Source organism: Prionailurus viverrinus, chromosome D3, assembly GCF_022837055.1.
Source record: "Prionailurus viverrinus isolate Anna chromosome D3, UM_Priviv_1.0, whole genome shotgun sequence".
In the NCBI taxonomy this organism is placed as follows: Eukaryota; Metazoa; Chordata; class Mammalia; order Carnivora; family Felidae; genus Prionailurus; species Prionailurus viverrinus.
The window spans coordinates 57670732-57689122 of NC_062572.1; the positions used below are offsets into that span (position 1 = coordinate 57670732).

The 18391-nt window shown below is 43.3% G+C and overlaps 1 protein-coding gene across 3 annotated transcripts in view; it reads left to right on the plus strand.

Annotated features, from left to right (window-relative positions):
• MAPRE2 (microtubule associated protein RP/EB family member 2) overlaps window positions 1–18391 on the plus strand; it is a 159545-nt gene continuing 141154 nt past the window's right edge. The window contains exon 1 of one of the 3 annotated variants that reach the window (XM_047827718.1): window positions 1–70. Coding sequence is in view for 1 of the 3 variants with exons in the window: in XM_047827717.1 (XP_047683673.1) it covers window positions 1537–1560 (24 nt within the window). In the remaining 2 variants the exon portion in view is untranslated. Of the gene's footprint in view, window positions 71–1425; window positions 1561–2278; window positions 2378–18391 lie in introns of those variants that run through there. The other 2 variants (XM_047827717.1, XM_047827719.1) reach the window with 2 other exon arrangements.

Consider the following 18391-nt stretch of genomic DNA (forward strand, 5'->3'; position numbering starts at 1 on the left):
CGGCCTGGTGGGTGGAGAAAACAAAGCCCCCAGCTGTCAGTAGAGGAAGGAGGCAACAGCGCCGGAGCAGGTGAGTCAAGTGCATTTAAAGCGGTACCGCCCTGGCGCACCCCGACACCTCCTGCCCGGGCGCAGTCCCTCCCAGGCCAGGCGCTGGCCGCGCCTCCTCCCGCCGCCGGGGGGCTGCAGTCTGCGGGTCGCGGAGCCAGCGGGACCCCGGGGTCCCTGGTGCCCTGCAAGAAGTTGTGCAGGGGTCGGCCCCGCGGCTCGGGGATGTGCACCCGCCAGCGAGCGGCACCCCTTCTTCGTAGCCCCAGCGCTGCGCACCCGGGAAGAGGGGAGGGAGTCGGGCTGCCACGCTGGCAGAAGCAAAGTGGACTAGCTCTGGGGTGAGGGCCGGGACTGTCCAGGACGCGGACACTTGGCGCTGGTGCCGAGGGGGGCTTGGGGGTGCGCTCCCGCAGCGCGCAGACCTGGAGGCGCCAGAGTTGGGGCGCAGGGACCGAGAACCGAGGGAGCTGGAAGAGGCAGCGCACTTCGGGCAGACCAGGAAGTGCAGCGCGCTGGCGCCGGCCTGCTGGGGATCAAACGCTAGACCCCCGGCCCTGCCGCCTCCGCGGGTGCTTGCCCTCCGGCGGAGGCGAACCCCACAGCTCCCCATTCCAACTCCGGCTCCCGCTGGTGCTCCTGGCGCCCGGGACCTGGGAGCCAGGTCTGGGGAAATGAGAACGGGTTGTTATTCTGACCCCAACGGGTTCTTCTGCAGAGATCACCCTGGGCGCAGGGCGAGGGCTACTCGGCGACTCCTCACTCTGCTTCCGTAGGAAATTCTTCAGTCCACCCTTAGAAGGGTTGCGCGGAAGCCCAGAAATCCCACAAAGGGCAGGAAGATGGGGTGGGCACAGAAAGACCTTCCCCTCTGAGTCTGGAGCGTTCGGTAATGCAGACTTTCAGATAGTGGATCTGGCCACCCCTTGAGTCACTTTGCCAGTGCCTTGCCAAGTGCCGCCTGGCGCAGAAGGCAGAGCTATAACCTCGGAGGAAGGGGCGCTGCAGCCATTTGATCAGGAGGAGCCTTTGTCTTAACCCCCAGTCCCCTTCTGCTAGTCTTCGCTGGGTCAGTAGCGCGTGGAGTAATTAATATTCCGAACATTAGCCATCCCTTCACTTTGGCACCAGCCGACACTGCTGTCCCCTCCCTGCGGGTTTTCGCCAGCACTTGCTCACGTCCTCTCTTCCAAAAACATGGAACGTGGTCCAGACCCGCTAAGCAAGAGGAAGTCACTAAACGCACTATAATGCAGTCACGTAAAATCAAGGGTTAAGTGTTCAAACCTGCACCCGCCCGCCAGCGAGGAGACGGAAGAACTTTCTCGATTAGCATAGTATCTACCCTGGGGCCGCGCTGAGAGGTGGCGGTTCGGTCCCAGCCCAAGTGAAGCGTGCAGTACCGTCTTGATTGTGCTTTGACGCAGCACCTGCTTCTAATCTGAGAGGACCCGAGGCTTACAGCTTTGCGGAGCAAGACTCTGTGGGATGAAACAGAGCAGAGATCAAAAGGTAACAAAAAAGAATAGCAACATTTGAGACGCTTCTCTTGAGCACTAAATGTAGCCAAGTTTTTGGTAAGCTAAGAGGGAAGATGGTCCTTGACTAGCCAGTGTCTCTTCTGAAAATGCCCCCTTGCTTTGCTAGCGTTCTTTGTGGCTGCCAAACTAATTAAATTATCAGGGGCTATGTGTCACTAGATCTCCAGGATGGTTTGGGAGGCCACCAGGTGGTCATTAGTGATGCTTAACTGGTAAGTTTCACTTGCATGGGAAGAGTGACCTTCTCCATCGCAAAGGTTCCCAAACTTTGCTGTCTGTTAGAATTACCTGGGAAGCTTTGGAAAATCCTGATGTCCATATCTCATCCCAACCCATTGAAATCAGCCTGTTTGGAGATGAGAGCCAAGCATCGGGTTTGTTATTTGTTTTATTCATCTTTAATCGCCAGGTAATCCCATTGTGGAGCAAAGTCTGAGCAACACTGACGCAAAGGAGTTCAGTGGCCAGCAGCTGCAAGGCTTGCAAGACAAGATGCCAGTTTAACTACTTGGGGTGGGGGCGGGGGCGAAGCTCGAACTGGAGTGCCGCCCACAGACGCCCTAGGGCGGGGACTGTCACCGGGTGGCTTCGCTGGCGGTGACACCTGCCACATCATCTTTCACCCCCTCTTGCCTTAGGTCCGGTTCCTATTGGAAAGATCGAAGTTCACTGTCAGTGTCTGGTTTCTGCATGGTTGTTAAGGAGCCCGTAGAAACTTTCATTCCCCGTGATGACTCACGTGCACAGGCAGTGGGGAAACCCAGCAGAAACTAACTAGGAGCAGCCTGGTGAGTCAGCAGACTTCATTCTAAGGCGGAGCCCCGGGGAATAGGAAGTAATTACATCCAGTAGCTTTTTGACGCGCACTATTCCACTCCTTTGAAAGCGTGTTTGAATATCTGATCAGGATATGTTTGCTCGTAGACGCCTGTTCCACTTGCTTCATTATAATGCGCTCTCCTGTTAGAGGAGGAAACACAAAACCAACTAGACATCTTGTAATTTCCTTGGTGGAAGGCATATAAAAAAAAACAAACCTGGAGAATGTGAACTGGTTTGGGTTATTTCAAATATGTGAAGTAGAGAGGATGAATTAGCAGTGCATAAGTTTTGAGTATAGAAAACTCAAATACTGTTTGATCACACTCTCAGTGGTGGATTAAAGGGTCTATTTAAATAGAAATGGTTATACCTAACATTTTGCATGAATATGTTTGCTATTAATGATTTCTTGCTTTAAAAAAAATCCCTAAGACACGACCCTTATAAGATAACTTGTTTCAAAACGTACACAGGTTAGGGGGCGCCTGGGTGGCTCAGTTTAGTGTCTCATGTGGGCTCAGGTCATGTTCAACAGCTCAGAGCCTGGAGCCTGCTTCAGATTCTGTGTCTCCGTCTCTCTGTTCCTCCCTAGCTCGCACTTTGCCCGTCTCTCTCAAACATAAATAAACATTTAAAAAAAGTTTTTAATGTACACAGGTTATTAAGTATACTTATTTTTCTTTTTTAAATTATCATTATTATTATTTTTAAACTTAGCTCCAAGTTAGTTAACATAGACTGTAATAATGATTTCAGGAATAGAATTTAGTGATTCATCACTCACATATAACACCCAGTGCTGATCCCAAAAAGTGGCCTCCTTAATGCCCCTTTTGCCCATTTGGCCTTTCCCACCCACCCCCACACCCCCCACAAAACCCCTCCAGCAACCCTCAGTTTGTTCTCTGTATTTAAGGCTCTTGTAGTTTGTCAATAAACTTATTTTTCTTATTTTTATTACTCGTAACTTCAATTTTTATACCACTCCTCTCTTCATTACCTTTTATATCACCATGATTGAGTCTACCTGCTTCCTTCCCCATTCTGTTTCTTTAAGGGGGAACAACAGTGCCTGGCACACAGCAAGCATTCAATATTATCAGCTACAGAACTTTGTTGGAATCTCTCCTAGCCCCTATGTACCCTGCTTGGTATTCTTTCCCAGGAGCCCTTCTGTCTGCAGCTCCCATAGCACAGAGCATAATACCTTTCGTGTTGTGAATGCTATTTGTGTATGCTGAACATTATCAAAAGGTGGGGAGAACATTTGAAAGCAGAGCATCCTGAGTACGTTCAGTTGTTATTTTCCAAGACGGACATTCTGGATATGTGGGAGCTAAAGGTCCATCACAATTCTTAAGTGCTATGAAATGGTAGCTCATTTGTTCATTTACAGTTTTACCATAAAAACAACCTAGACTTCTGAGCATAACTAGTAACTGTTAGAATACTTAACTACACTCTCATGTGAAGATTCACTTCACAAAAGTTTGCTCTCTGCCCATTATGATGGAAAAATCACATCCAACTATCTGGATGCCTAAAGGAATTCATCAAGCTAGGAGAGTTCTTTCAGAGCATTGCAAGTTAATAGTTAAACAGCTTTTATTGTCATCGGCCTTGATTAAAACTAGCACAAGTGGGGCACCTGGATGGCTCAGTCAGTTAAGTGACCAACTTCAGCTCAAGTCATGATCTCATGGCTCAAGAGTTCCAGCCTCGCATCAGGCTCTGTGCTGACAGCTCAGAGCTTGGAGCCTGCTTCAGATTCTGTCTCTCTGCCCCTCCCCCACTCACACTCTGTCTCTCTCTTTCTCTCCTTCAAAAGTGAATAAACATTAAAATTTTTTTTAAAAATAGCACAAATATATTTAAATAGCCAGCATATTTTAAAATGAGAAGTTGGATATATTCTTTGACACATAACACCAGAAGTAAGTGTTAATAAGAATTTCCAAAGGCCAAAGTGATGGAAATGAGCCCATTCTCATTTCATTTCTGTGTAGCTAAGAAAAGGCACTGGGGATACATTTCTGAAATTCCAGCCCCTTTCCTGGGAGTTGTAAGATATTGAAAGGCTGAAAGTAGTCTAGAAGAATGGGTCTAATCCAGATTAACGAGAAACTGTTCATCAGAGGATGGTGTAGACCTAGTTCTGTAATATTTTCAAGTAAGCCAGAAGCGGTGACGTAGAAAGAAGGGGTATCACCTCAATTTTAGAAACTGAAGTTTTGGGGATAGATCAGAATCATTCAGGTTTTTTGTTTGTTTTTACCTTAAATTTATACAGCCCTTTGGTCTCCTTAGTATATCAGGGCCTAAACATAACTCTGGTAGAGAGAATTCCCATGCGCCAAAGAGCACAAATCCCAAAATTAAATGATACTCTAAAGTGATGAGAAACCAGGGGTACTGACTCTATCATGTAGCTGTTTCTTGAATAGAGTGGAATATAATCTTGCTTGGAGGTTTTGGCTAGACAAGTTCCTTTCTAACACACATGATGATCTCACCAACTTTATTCTGAAGTAATCAACCTTTGGACTTTTGGGGTAATCAACCCCCCAAAATCTGAGCTATTGTTTGCTTCTTATCCAGATAACCAAAATAGGAAGTTTTAGAATCTTTGCCCAAATCATAGAAACATAAACTCTCTTGTTTGAAGGGCCCTTACAGGTTAATAATAATCATGCCATCCAACAAAAACTGAAACTTCCTGTATAGCTTCTTACTAAATAGTCCTTCAATTTACATGTCAATGTCTCCCTCGCAGCACATTACATCCACAGAGCATTGTCTGCACCCTCTGGAGACCACATAGAATAAAATCCAACTATCTTACATATTTACCTGCAACCATCTTAGATGCTTACAGTGAATTTATTCTCCTTGATCAGGAAGATCTGGCTATAGTGTTTCAAATCTACTAATTGCACAATTTTTTTCTGCACCAAATTTGAAACCATAAATTTGAAGAGAAGCATTCAAAATTGTGATTTGTTACCCCAGAGTTACAGAAGATGATTATTGGTAAAGTTCCTTCCAACAAACCTAATAATCTACACCCTTCAAAAGTGACTCCTGACCAACTCCACGTAATGGCACTAGGCTTGTGTTGAGTTGAAAGCCATGGCTCCGTGTGTTTTGGAGATCAGCAAAACTATGACCCACTGTCTGTGGTCGTATGTCCTGTGAACTAAAATTGGTTTCTGTGGCTTGCTTAATGGTTGAAAACATATCAAAAAAAAAAAAAAAAAAAAAAAAAAACCAAAAGAAAAATATGTTGGGACTCTTGAAAATTATACAAAATCCAAATTTCAGTGTTCAAAATAGTTTTACTGGGCTACAGCCATACTTATTCACTTATATTTTGTCTATGGCTATTTTAGTGCTACTGAAACACAGTAGTTTCACCAAACACCATTCGGGTCACCAAGCCTAAAATATTTACTAAGTATTTAGGTACAAATTGGCACGCCCTTGATTTATTCTCATTCAACATACTTCGGTTCTGAATGAGAATTTGCTCACTTAGTCTTTTTTCAGTTTTTTTTCCCTGTTAGAGAAGGCAAAAAAAAATTGTTTCCAAACATAGGTAACTCACTAAAAATAGTTTAGTTTCCTATTTCCCTTTTGTGTACATGTACTTTGCAAAACAGCAGTACTTTTCTAAAGCATATGTGAATTTTTGTGAATGGCGAACTATAAAACTTCTGAACCTTAACAGGCCCAAACAGGGCAGTGCTGACTTACGTTGAGCCAATGTCAGTGTTTCCATTGCTCCAGGAGATGGGAAAACACACCCTTGACAGTGAGCCCAGGGTGACACTTGCCTTAACTCTTTAGCAGTAGGAACTTCTTTTTCTCAAACCTGTGAGGGCGTTTTTTGCTTATTTGATTGAGCGTATGAAGACATAATTTGAAGATGTATTCAGATTTGAAATTTTTCATTGATGGTCATTTTACACACTTAAAACATGTGGAAACTTGCCGGTTTTGAAAATCACACTACTCCTCTAAAGTATACATTTGAAATAAATTGCTCTCTACTTAGAAAGGCAAGGATCATTAAATAGTAAGCAGTTTTAGAGTGTCTGGGTGGCTCAGTCGGTTAAGCATCCGACTTCGGCTCAGGTCATGATCTCAACGGTTCGTAAGTTTGAGTCCTGCATGGGGCTCTGTGCTGACAGCTCAGAGCCTGGAACCCGCTTCGGATCCTGTGTCTCCCTCTCTCTCTCTGCCTCTCCCCCACTCGTGCTCTGCCTCTCTCTCTCAAAAATAAACATTAAAAGAATTTTTTTAATAATAATTATGAGCAGATTTACAGTCACTTACATCCCTAGAAGCTGACATTATGCCATAGACAATTTAGTTTGAAACTTCCAAATTCAGAAACAGATCAGATCATGATCCAGAGATGAAAATTATTTGCCTTCTTCCCAAGGATAGAGAGATTACTATTAAGATTCTAGAAAGAACCTTTGAAAGAACAATAACAACATTAATGAGACCTTGTCTTAATTTTTTACTTTAAGCGTTGCCTCATGAAATTTCCTTCAGTTAAGAGAACTTCCTCTTTTGTTAATGCCACTGACTGTTTGTAAATGAGTTTCACTTATATTAATAGAGCAACTTCAAGGGTTATATATAACCCGTCCTCTTCCTCCCTTCCAGAATCAGTACACCTACAATTCAGAGACCAAAAAATGATAGTTTGGGCTTCTTTTTTTCACTACATCAAACAATGCATTGCAGATAATGTAAAGTTTGAGGAACCTGAGATCAGCTAAATAATTTCTAAAAACAAAACAAAACAAATTATAAGGGCATTTAACCCCATCCTAGGACTATTGGCAGTAATGGCATATAGATATCTAACTCCTGAGGGGACTTAACTTACTCTTGCTCATGATGGAGTATTTGGGGAGGAAAGATGAAGGGGGACAACTGAGGACAGATCGTGTAACCAGTTCAAGTTAAAAAGCAACTTTCCTCCCTTATCATAGTGTAGATTTCATATTTTGCTAACAAGATTTTCTTTAATATAACTTGTGCCATACATATATCACATGTAGCTCTCCCCAGGAGAGTTCCAAAATTAAACACTATGGAGGGTTCTCAAAAAGTTAAAAATACAGCTACCTTATGATGCAGCACACTGCTGGGTATTTACCCAGAGGATACAAGAATACTAAATCAAAGGGATATGTGCACCCCAATGTTTACAGCACCATTATTTACAATAGCAAGATACGGAAGCAGCCCAAGTGTCCATTGGGTGATGGATAAAGAAGAAGATGTGGTACACACACACACACACACACACACACACACACACACACTACAATACTATTCAGCCATGAAAAAGAATGAAATCTTGCCATTTGCAATGACATGGATGGAGCTAGAGAGTATAATGCTAAGTGAAATAAGTCAGTCAGAGAAAGACAAATACCATAGGATTTCACTCATGTGGAATTTAAGAAACAAGCAAGCAAAGGGAAAAAAAATGAGAGACACGAAGCAAGAAACAGACTCTTTATTTTCAAGTTTAGTTATTTGTTTTGAGACACAGAGAGAGAGAGCAAGCATGAGCAGAGGAGGGGCAGAGGGCAGGGGGAGAGGGAAAGAGAATCCCAAGAGGGTTCTGCGGGGCTTGTACTTGCAAACAACGAGATCATGACCAGAGCCGCGACCAGGGGACGCTTAACCTACTGAGCTACCCAGGCGACCCAGCAGACTCTTTCTTAAAACTTTCTTTAAAGTGTATTCATTTCAAGAGAGACAGATTGAGTGAGAGGGGGAGGGGCAGAGAGAGAGGGAGAGAGAGAATGCCACACTGTCAGTGTGGAACCCAGTGAGGGGCTCAAACTCAGGAACGGGGAGATCATGACCTGAGCTGAAACCAAGAGTCAGACGTTTAATTGACTGAGCCACCCAGGCACCCCCCCCACCCAGCGGACTCCTAACTATAGGGAACAATCTGATGGTTACCAGAGGGGAAGTGGGTAGGGGAATGGGCTACATAGTTGATGGGGGTTAAGGAATGCACTTGTTGTGATACGCACAGGGTGATGTATGAAAGTGTTGAATCCCTGTATTATATACCCGGAACTAATATAACTCTGTATGTCAACTAACTGGAATTAAAATAAAAACTTGAATTTAAAAAAAAGTATTTCTAAAATGAAGATTTACTGTATTTTTCCAGAGTAAGAAATTCGTAAGTTTCAATTGCTTGAACAGGGGCAGAACACTCAAGCATTTTGCTTACAGGTAAACCTTGGTTTTAACTTAGAATTAATTACAAACAACGTGGCAAGAACAACTCTTGGTATTTGGAGTTAGTCAGAGAAGGTAAAATAAGCCAGAAAAAGCAGGTGGAAAATGAGGTGACTTCTTTCGGTTTTGCTAAAGTGTGCCAAACTTGTTATTGGATGCCATGCATGAAAGTGAAACCAGAGGACTCGATTACCCTCTTTATTTTTTTCAAACATAATTTATTGGCAAGTTAGCTAACATACAGTGTATACAGTGTGCTCTTGGCTTCGGGAGTAGATTCCCACTTACATACAACACCCAGTACTCATCCCAACAAGTGCCCTCCTCAATGCCCATCACCCATTTTCCCCGTCTCACCCCTGCCTCCCCGCCATCAACCCTCAGTTTGTTCTCTGTATTCGAGAGTCTCTTATGGTTTGCCTCCCTCTCTGTATAAAACTATTTTTTCCGCTTCCCTTCCCTCCTGGTCTTCCATTAAGTTTCTCAAGTTCCACATATGAGTGAAAACATATATGTCTTTCTCTGACTGACTTATTTCACTTAGCATAATACCCTCCAGTTCCATCCACGTTGTTGCAAATGGCAAGATTTCACTCTTTCTCATTGCCGAGTGGTATTCCATTGTGTATACAAACCACATCTTCTTTATCCATTCATCAGTTGATGGACATTTGGGCTCTTTCCATGATTTGACTATTGTTGAAAGCGCTGCTATCAACATTGGGGTACAAGTGCCCCTATGAATCAGCACTCCTGTATCCTTTGGATAAATTCCTAGTAGTGCTGTTGCTGAGTCATAGGGTAGTTCTATTTTTAATTTTTTGAGAAACCCCTACACTGTTTTCCAGAGCGGCTGCACCAGTTTGCGTGCCCACCAGCAGTGCAAGAGTAGATTCCCTTCTTTAAAAGCTGGTAGAGGCTGCTTTCAAACAACTGATGAGCAGGAAGTGGAGCATCCCTGCAACCACCTTATGCATTCTTTCCTTCTTTCAATAATTTTAAAACCCAACCAGCTTGCCAGAATTTGATCCATTACAAAGAACGTTTCATGATTCTAACCAAGAAACCACTGTGTCCATTTTCCCGCTGATCTTCTTCAGTCTCCAAAAGAGAGGGAGCTAAAAGGAAAACCCTTCTGCTCTGCTCCCCCTGGTCCTTCCCCAAAAGGAAACCATTGACGGAAGATTTTTTTGTTAGTTTCCAGCTTGCCTTCTATCACAACTTTTTTCTCAAGTGGAGTCTTCTGGGCACAAATCTTCTAAAAGGAGTTTCCACAAATCAACAGCATAACAACCAAGTGCTGTATGTGTTACTGGCAAATCCGGAAAGCAGTTCTTGGTGCAGTTAGAGTGTTTAAACAGCACTGTCAGGGGGTCTGTTCGTTCTCCACGCTACCTGTTCTCTCAGCATTTCAGGGTAAGTTAGAATTTGGGGGAACGGGCTTTTTTCTTGGGTTGCCAGGTGAAATACAGGATGGCTAATTAAATCGGAATTCTAGATAAGCAATGATTTTTTTTTTAGTGTAACTATGTCCCATATATTACATATATGTATTACATGGCGTATACTCATACTAAAAGAATTGGTCTTTTAGCTAAAATTCAAACGTAACTGAGCATCCCATTTTTTGGGTTGTTTGGAATTTTGTTTAGTGTTTCTCATCTCTTTTTTGTTTTCTCCAAATTTGCAACCCTACTTTTATCCCATCATAAATGTCAAAAGGCCTAGCTTTTCTGGTCTGTAAAATATCTGATCTGAGACTCTATGTCCAAGATAATACATTAAAATGTCTGCCCTGCTTTCACCTACTGAAGAAAAAATCAAGCTATTATCTGCAGTATTCTGCACAATGAGGGGAAATAAGTAGAAACTAGAACTAGAAAATTGGCCATCTTATTTTGTAAGCTATTGAAAGGTACCTTCCATTTTTTTACAGACCTTCTAATTCAATAGATACATTGATAGGTAGATTGTTAGCATGACATTGCTAATAAAAGTTGATGATTTCTAGTGATTCCAAGGAAGTTCACTCCCAGGGGATTCCAAGGATGCCTTGTTAGTTGTGTGAGGTCCCGGGCCTGCAGCTTCAGTACTCCAGAGGAGTGTCTTAAAATGCAGGATTCGGGCTGACCCCAGACCTTGGCAACCAGTCCTTACGTTAACAAGATCTGTAGGTGATTCACATGCACATGAAAGTTTGAGAAACCCTGAAACAGAGGATTCACTTTTTCACACATAAATTGGCCTTTTGATTTAATACCGCGTTGAAATAATCCTTAACAAAATTCCCTTTTAACACCTAAGAAGAAATAGTTTCTTTTGATCAAATATCTTTGATATGCAATTATTATATTTCTGTTTTCTTATGAGAATACTAAATGAGCATTTCTAATATTGTTTTGTAATCTACATATTTAACAAAATAAGACAAATATAAGTATGAAAAAGACTCTCATGGGATGCCTGGCTGGTTCAGTCAGTAGAGCATATGATTCTTGATCTCGGGGTCATGAGTTCAAACCCCACACTGGGCATGGAACCTACTGAAAATTTTTAAAAATTTAAAAATTTAAAATTCAAAAATTCAAAAAAAAAAAAAAAGGACCTAAGGACTTACCAGACAGCCTATTATAAATAACATCCTGGTTTGTCTTTCATCAATAACCCATAAATTAAGTGGCACACACTTCCTGGGCCTCAAGACACCAGCAAATCTGTGTTTCTTCATTTCATATATTGTAAGTGGATATTTATATGACAGCACCACGTTTATATATTTACATCCTTAGGTTCCTTTAAAACTGAACAGAGGGCAGGGCGCCTGGGTGGCTCAGTGGGTTAAGGGTCTGACTCTTGATTTCGGTTCAAGTCATGATCTCCCAATTCATGAGCCTGAGCCCCATGTCGCTCTCTGTGCTGACAGTGAGGAGCCTGCTTGGGATTCTCTCTCTCAGCCTCTCTCTCTCTCAAAAATAAATAAACATAAAAAAAAAAAACAAAACTGAACAGAGGGCATGCAATTTGAGCCTATGGCAAGCTCCAAACTGGTCTGTGAAATTCTGAGTTTTAAAAACTCAGAGAAAAGGTTCCATAGATTTTGATTCCTTTCACGTTCGAAATCCTCACATCCTTTGCCTGCCCACCTGTTTTTTGTTTTTGTTTTTTTAAGAAGTTACAGCGGTCTGGAGGTACCTGGGTGTCTCCGTCGGTTAAGCATCTGACTTCTGCGCAGGTCATGATCTTGCAGTTCGTGAGTTTGAGCCCCGCAACAGGCTCTGCGCTGACAGCGTGGAGCGTGCTTGGAATTCTCCCTCTCTCCCCCTCTCTCTGCCCCTTCCCTGCTTGTGCTCTCTCTCTCTCAAGATAAATAAATACATTTTTTAAAAAGAAGTTACAGGGTTGTGTCACAGCAAAAATTCTGGAACTGCAGCAAGAACATCGGACGGCCTGAGGCTTAAAACTAGTTCTGCTGCTGACTGACTGGTTGTCTTTGGAGATGTTACTTACCATCCTTCATCAATGCCCCTCCAGTTAAGTTTTCTCATCTGTCAACTTGAGACACTAGAGCCCGGCATTGTCTCACAGGATTCTTGTAAGACTCGCACAATGTGTGAGTCTTTATGAAGACTATAATATGTAGAGTGACACATAGATTTGTTTAGTGAGCTTCACGTATGGCTGGCAGTTGACTAAATATTATATATGTAGTTTCCTGCAACACACCTAATTTGGAAGAAAGGTGATGTTTAATTTTAAGGTGAGTTCCATGTATGCGCTGGTAATGGAACCACAGAGCACGTATCCTAGAGACGTATAGCTTTTGGCCATATATCCTTAGCAATCACAACCTTCCCTTCTGTCCCTCAGGAACTTAAAAGTTCTCCCCCTTTCCTGTGACAGCAAGGTGCTCTGGGACACCAAGCAATGAATTCCTCACCGGGATGCCACTCTTTGCTCTGTGAAGTCAAAAGATACAACGCTTGGTGTTTTTCTTCTGTCCAAATTCTATATAATTCCTCTCGCATTTTTTCCCCAGGTGAAATTTTACGGATGGACTATAAAAACACGCTTCAATGTTTTTAATTACTTGACTCCTTCTATAAAAAATTATTCCTTCAAAAACACAGCTTTTTCTGTAGTGATCATAACCTTGTCACTACATAATCGTTGCCATCAGTCACTAAGTAACTGTGTATCTTAGCCCATCACATAATCCCAGATTGGAGGAAGCCACGTGGTCATTTTGTCAAAAGACACCCCAGTACAGAATTCCCCTCACCAGCACGTGGAAGAGAAACGAATGTATCCTTCTGTGGTTGTTTTAATAAATGCCACACAAAATTCATGAGCGAGAGTTTGACAACGATGAGGAAGGGGTGTGAGGGGGACCATTCCTAATCTTACCACCTCCGTTCAACTATTAAAAATATTTTTTCCCATTTTTGTGTAAAGCTTTTATTGACTGTATTCACACTCAACAATGTTTCACATAAACCTCTCCCTTACCGTGCTGAATGTTGCTCCCCACGTCCAGCATGATCTTTCTAGCTTCAATGTCTCTGAGTGTTTTTCTGCCCAAGGCGTCTTTCCTTGGTTAACTCAAGCTCAGCCTTTGTCTTATGTCAGGTGTTCATTCCTCGAGGTCCTTGCCACTCAGAGTGTGCTCCCCGGACCAGAGGCTGTTGCATCACCTGGAACATCTTACAAATGCTGAAGCTTGGGCTCCACCCCAGACATTCTCAATCGGAATCTGCACTGTAGTAAGATTCTCAGGTGTTCTGGATTAACATTTGAGAAAGGCTGTTCTGGAAAGCCTTTCCTAACCTCCTAGCCATTACCTCTCCCCACCTCCCACAGCCCCACCCATCCAGGATAGGTCAGGTGACTCATTGCAGTTTGCCTTTAATTCCCCACACATGGGCCTCCCCAGCACATAAATTGGTTGGCGGTCGGGATGGACTTGTATTCATCTTTACGTCCCCCAGGTCCGAGTGGAGCATAATTGATACGTAAGCATTCAATATTTGGAGTTGTTTGGTCATGTTCTGACCCCACTGCTTTGTAGGCGAAAAGAGATAGGTGGAAGTTTTGTTTCCGTGCTGGGAAAGTGGGTATTTAGGTAGGACTCTCAGGGTCACTGGCTCATGTTTGGGAGTCTTTTGTTGCATAGTAAAGACTATGGAAAACTTACTGGGGGTTGAGGGGAGAGAAATGCTTCTGTTTCTGTGAATAACTCCAGAAAGGCCACTGTTGGAATTTCATCTTTTTTTGTTTAAGGCATTTAATATTTGTTAAACACCAACATCTCTGAGGGAACCTGCAGGGGCAGATTCTGGCAAGCGTTTGGTAAGACCTAGAGATAATGGTTCTCTGATGGAGTATACGCGTAGGTGTTAGGAAAGGTAAATGGTGGAGTGCTGCAAAATCATTTCTAATCCTGATAGATGTTACAATGTGTTTTATCGTGAATCCTATCGTAAGTCACTTTTCCATTAAAAAAAAAAAATCTGTTATCCAAAAAAATCTCATGATAGAACTCTTGTCCACCATCCTGCCTTTCCTCCAGCCCCACTTTCAAAGTGAACCCCTGATACCCTGAGGACCTTTTTTTCTTTTTTCCAGATACTGGTTTTAAAACTGTAGACTAAGAGCAAGTACTTCTACAGTGATGTTTCTGAACTCCTACTAAAATGAAACAGCAGCTGAACAGGAGCTTTCTCTGTGTTCAGGAACCACTTGGTCCTTTCATTGTGGAAGGAACGTCTTGTGAACTCAAGGGTGAACAATCTGATGGAATGAGGCTTAGCCCGGGAGGCTGCTGTTTTGAATTAGCAGGAGACGGATGAGGGCTTTGGAATCAAGTTGTACCCAGAAACAAGAAATGTCTGTCCTGCAAGGCTATTGTTTGTCTTATTTGAAAGGAACCAGAGGCTCCTGGTACTGCTTACCAGCGGCTCTCACAATTAGCCCCATAGACCACGGGGAGTATAACTATATTGAAGAATGTGTGGCTTCTTTTCCCCTTTGGGAGCCTGTCGCTGTGCTGACCCATCACCATGGACACCAACTTGAGTGTGCATCTGAGTGTGGCTTCTCTTGTGGAAGAGTGTATTACATTGTTATTCTGTCCTAAGCTGCTTATCTGCGTGTCTGATGATGCTATTCATCGTAATTTCGCCCAGACAGGGAACCTTGGGTGGGGTTTTTAAGAGTCATTTGACACCTTCAGAGTATACCTTGTTGAGCAATCTGACGCAGGTGAGCCATGCGGGATGGGGAGAACAATTGTGTTCTGTACACTGTGACCTCAAGCCTAAGTCCTTTTGAGTCATATTTTCCCATGGGGTTTGTGGCCCCTCCCAAAGGAAAGAGACCTTTAACACTCAATTCGTATGAGGTTTCGTGGTTTCAGCGTTGCTCATGGAATCTAAAAGCCACGTGTATTTTTTGGTTTTTCACATTCTGGGGAGTTTGTTTTTGAAAGTTAAGTAGTTAGTAATTGTGTTATTGTTACTTTTGTATGGCGTGGGGAGACTTTCATACTTTGATTTCCCTATCTGAAAAAATTATCTCCTAAAGATCATGAACAGAGGCTATAGAGCTTAAAAAACTAAGAGGAAGTTAAATTCCATTGATGAGGAATTAAAGTTTTAGAGAAAGAATACACTCAAAGAGGAAGCAGTAATATCTACCAAAATCTTCAAAAGAGAAATAAGCATGAGTTAGGAGTTAAGACCAAGAATGCTGGCCTCTCCTCTGCTTACACAATCTTTGCAAGTTAGACACCACATCATTCTTACTGTTCTTATTAACAAGTCAACTTAAATTGATTGTGGGGAGACATGGGTTGTGTCCCAACTCTGCTTCAGGTGCAATGCAAACAACTCAATTCACTTGTGACCTCTAGCCTCCTCGATTAGGAGGGTATCTTCCCTTTCCCTCTGCTTCCCCCACAAGATATCCCAGCGCTCCAAAAGGTAGTTGTGAATCCATCTCTTAGAATGAACTACAATAGGAAATGTAACGGGAACTGTACTTCAGAGAACCCATGAGCTTTTCAAAACATGAGGAAAATAAATCATTTCAATAGCACGTTAGCACTGTGAATTATTTAAATTGCAACAGGGCGGAAGTAGTGGTAGGATTTGAGCTTCTGACGTATGAGGCCATTGTAGATCCAAATAGGAAAGTGGTGGGATTTCTGGCAGAGCAGGCACATTTTAAAGAGCATCCACTCAGATCGCCTACTGAGCTGCCTTTTCCCCACACGCCTGGTTGTCAGTATTTCGTCCTCTCTCCCTCAGTGGGCCTGGGCTGAGCTATACACAGGTCGTAGATCTTACCCTGTTAGAGATCAGGGAAGACCTGGACAAGCGGGACTACTGATCCTGTCCAGCAATGAGTTGTACTGAGCTGCCCCAAAGTACAGGCAGACACAAGAGGCCCTCCTCCTCCTGGCTCTCCAGCACCTTGTGCTCCTGGGAAGACCAGGGGGTGCAGTAGATCTCCCCATGGGGAGCAGAAAGGAAGCACCTTGTGGGATGGGGAGGAACCAAAAGGCAGAAAAACTAGCTTCTCTAGGAAGATTTGAAAAGATTTGAAAGAAAGAAGGATCTTAAAACCCTGCATTCAGTGCAGTCATGTCTGCGAAGCATGAAATCCCTACAATGGCCTGATCTAACTAGCATTTGACCTAAAGCTAACAGGGAAAGTTCTACTTGTGATCAAAAGACAGCTTTGTTCTTTGCTTTTTTTTTTTTTTTTTCTCCCTCCACTGCCAACCTTAATAGATCTGTGGTCAAGCCGTGGAACCTGCTGAGGTCACGGACTACAGAAGAGGCAGCACAAGAGGCTTCACCTATTGTGAGTGAGGGTCCTGCTCAAGGCCACACCCACAAGATCCCTTCAGATGGGCATTCTCTCCCATTCTTTCCAAGCCGTTGGTTTTTGCCATAATTGATTGTACTTCAACTTCCTGATCCTGTGACTAATATTCAGATCCAATTGACAGGGGAGATGTGGTTCAAACTCAATTATTTAATAGTGATGATGATCATGAGTGTTTCCCATTTACAGAGAAATTTGCAGTAAAGGATGCTTCTATGTAGCACGAACACTCTAAGTAGCTGCACTTGACAGGAAACTATAAAAACTGGAGCCTGGAGTTTTAAAAAAAATTTTTTTAAACGTTTTATTTATTTTTGAGACAGAGAGAGACAGAGCATGAATGGGGGAGGGGCAGAGAGAGAGGGAGACACAGAATCGGAACCAGGCTCCAGGCTCTGAGCCATCAGCCCAGAGCCCGATGCGGGGCTCGAACTCAGGGACGGCAAGATCGTGACCTGAGCTGGAGTCGGACGCCCAACCGACTGAGCCACCCAGGCGCCCCTGGAGCCTGGAGTTTAAATGGTATATGCACAGTTCACATAAGGGGGAGAACCTCAGTCCCAGGGAATTTATTCCAGGTCCGGTGCCCTTTATACCAGGCAGATTTACAAAGGAGAGTTGGATTCTCCACGTAGCCCTCAAAGTTCCCTTTTGTTCATAAAGCTATTCAATCGTAACAGCCTCCTATTTCCCATGGAAAGATGAATGGGGTTTCAAAAAATGGGTTGATAAGTCCATTTTGGTATACAGCCCATCACCGATGAGGACTCTTAATATTCTGACATGAATGGTTGCTTCTTTTCCCTCAGTTTGAATATGCAAGTTAAAATTTAAAAAGGCGGGGGAGGGGGAGGTGCACCTGGGTGGCTCAGTTGGTGAAGTATCTGACTTCAGGTCTTTTGGTTTGTGAGTTCAAGCCCCACATCAAGCTCTGTGCTGACAGCTCAGAGCCGGGTGCCTGCTTCAGATTCTGTGTCTCCCTCTCTGCCAAAAATAAACATTAAAAGTTAGAAAAAAAAAAAAAAGAATGCAAGTGCACCTGGAGAAGTCATGACTTGTTCAGGAGTGTTGTTAGAAAGTGCTGGCAATCTCAAAACCTACTTTGAACCTGATTCTTTTAGGCAAAATGACAGTTCAAGTATACTAGAGTTACCAAAAGAGTTAGCTTCTGAAAACTTAAGTTCTTTTTGCTCCCTTTTTGTTTTAGAGAGACTACTTAGCTCACCTGAGCATCCTCCTGTGTCTCAAGCACGCTGGATGTACGTGCAATAAATTCAGCTGAGTCCCTTCCCTATGCAAGGGAAGATAAACATGGCTTCATTGAGGGCACCAGTGTAACCAAAGCCAGAACCAGCCATTTGGGTCAGTAGAGAAGAAATAACAAATGGTTGTGATTAGCACTCCCCAATGCATTTGCACAGATTAGTTAATTAGCTACACATCCTCTTGGAAAGCAGAGAACTTTCTCTAAGGACCTGAAACTCTTGACGAGTACGTGACCACTGGGGGATTAGGGATGTCGGGGGGGAGCAGTGGAGCAAGGAAAAATGTGTCCCAAGGATAGACTTTACCTCCTAAATTTTGCTTTGATCCATCTTTGGTGACAAGGTCTGAGCTATAATGAGTTTACATCAGTTGGAATCGTCTGAGTGGATGGCCCATCTAAGTGCAGCCCCGATCAGCACATAGCAGATTGTGGGAAGAGCTCTGAGAACAGATTCTGTGCAACTCAGAGCGTGGTTCCTGGACCAGCAGCAGCATCTAGAAGTTTCTAGAAAGAATCTCAGACCCCACCCCAGGCCTATAGAATC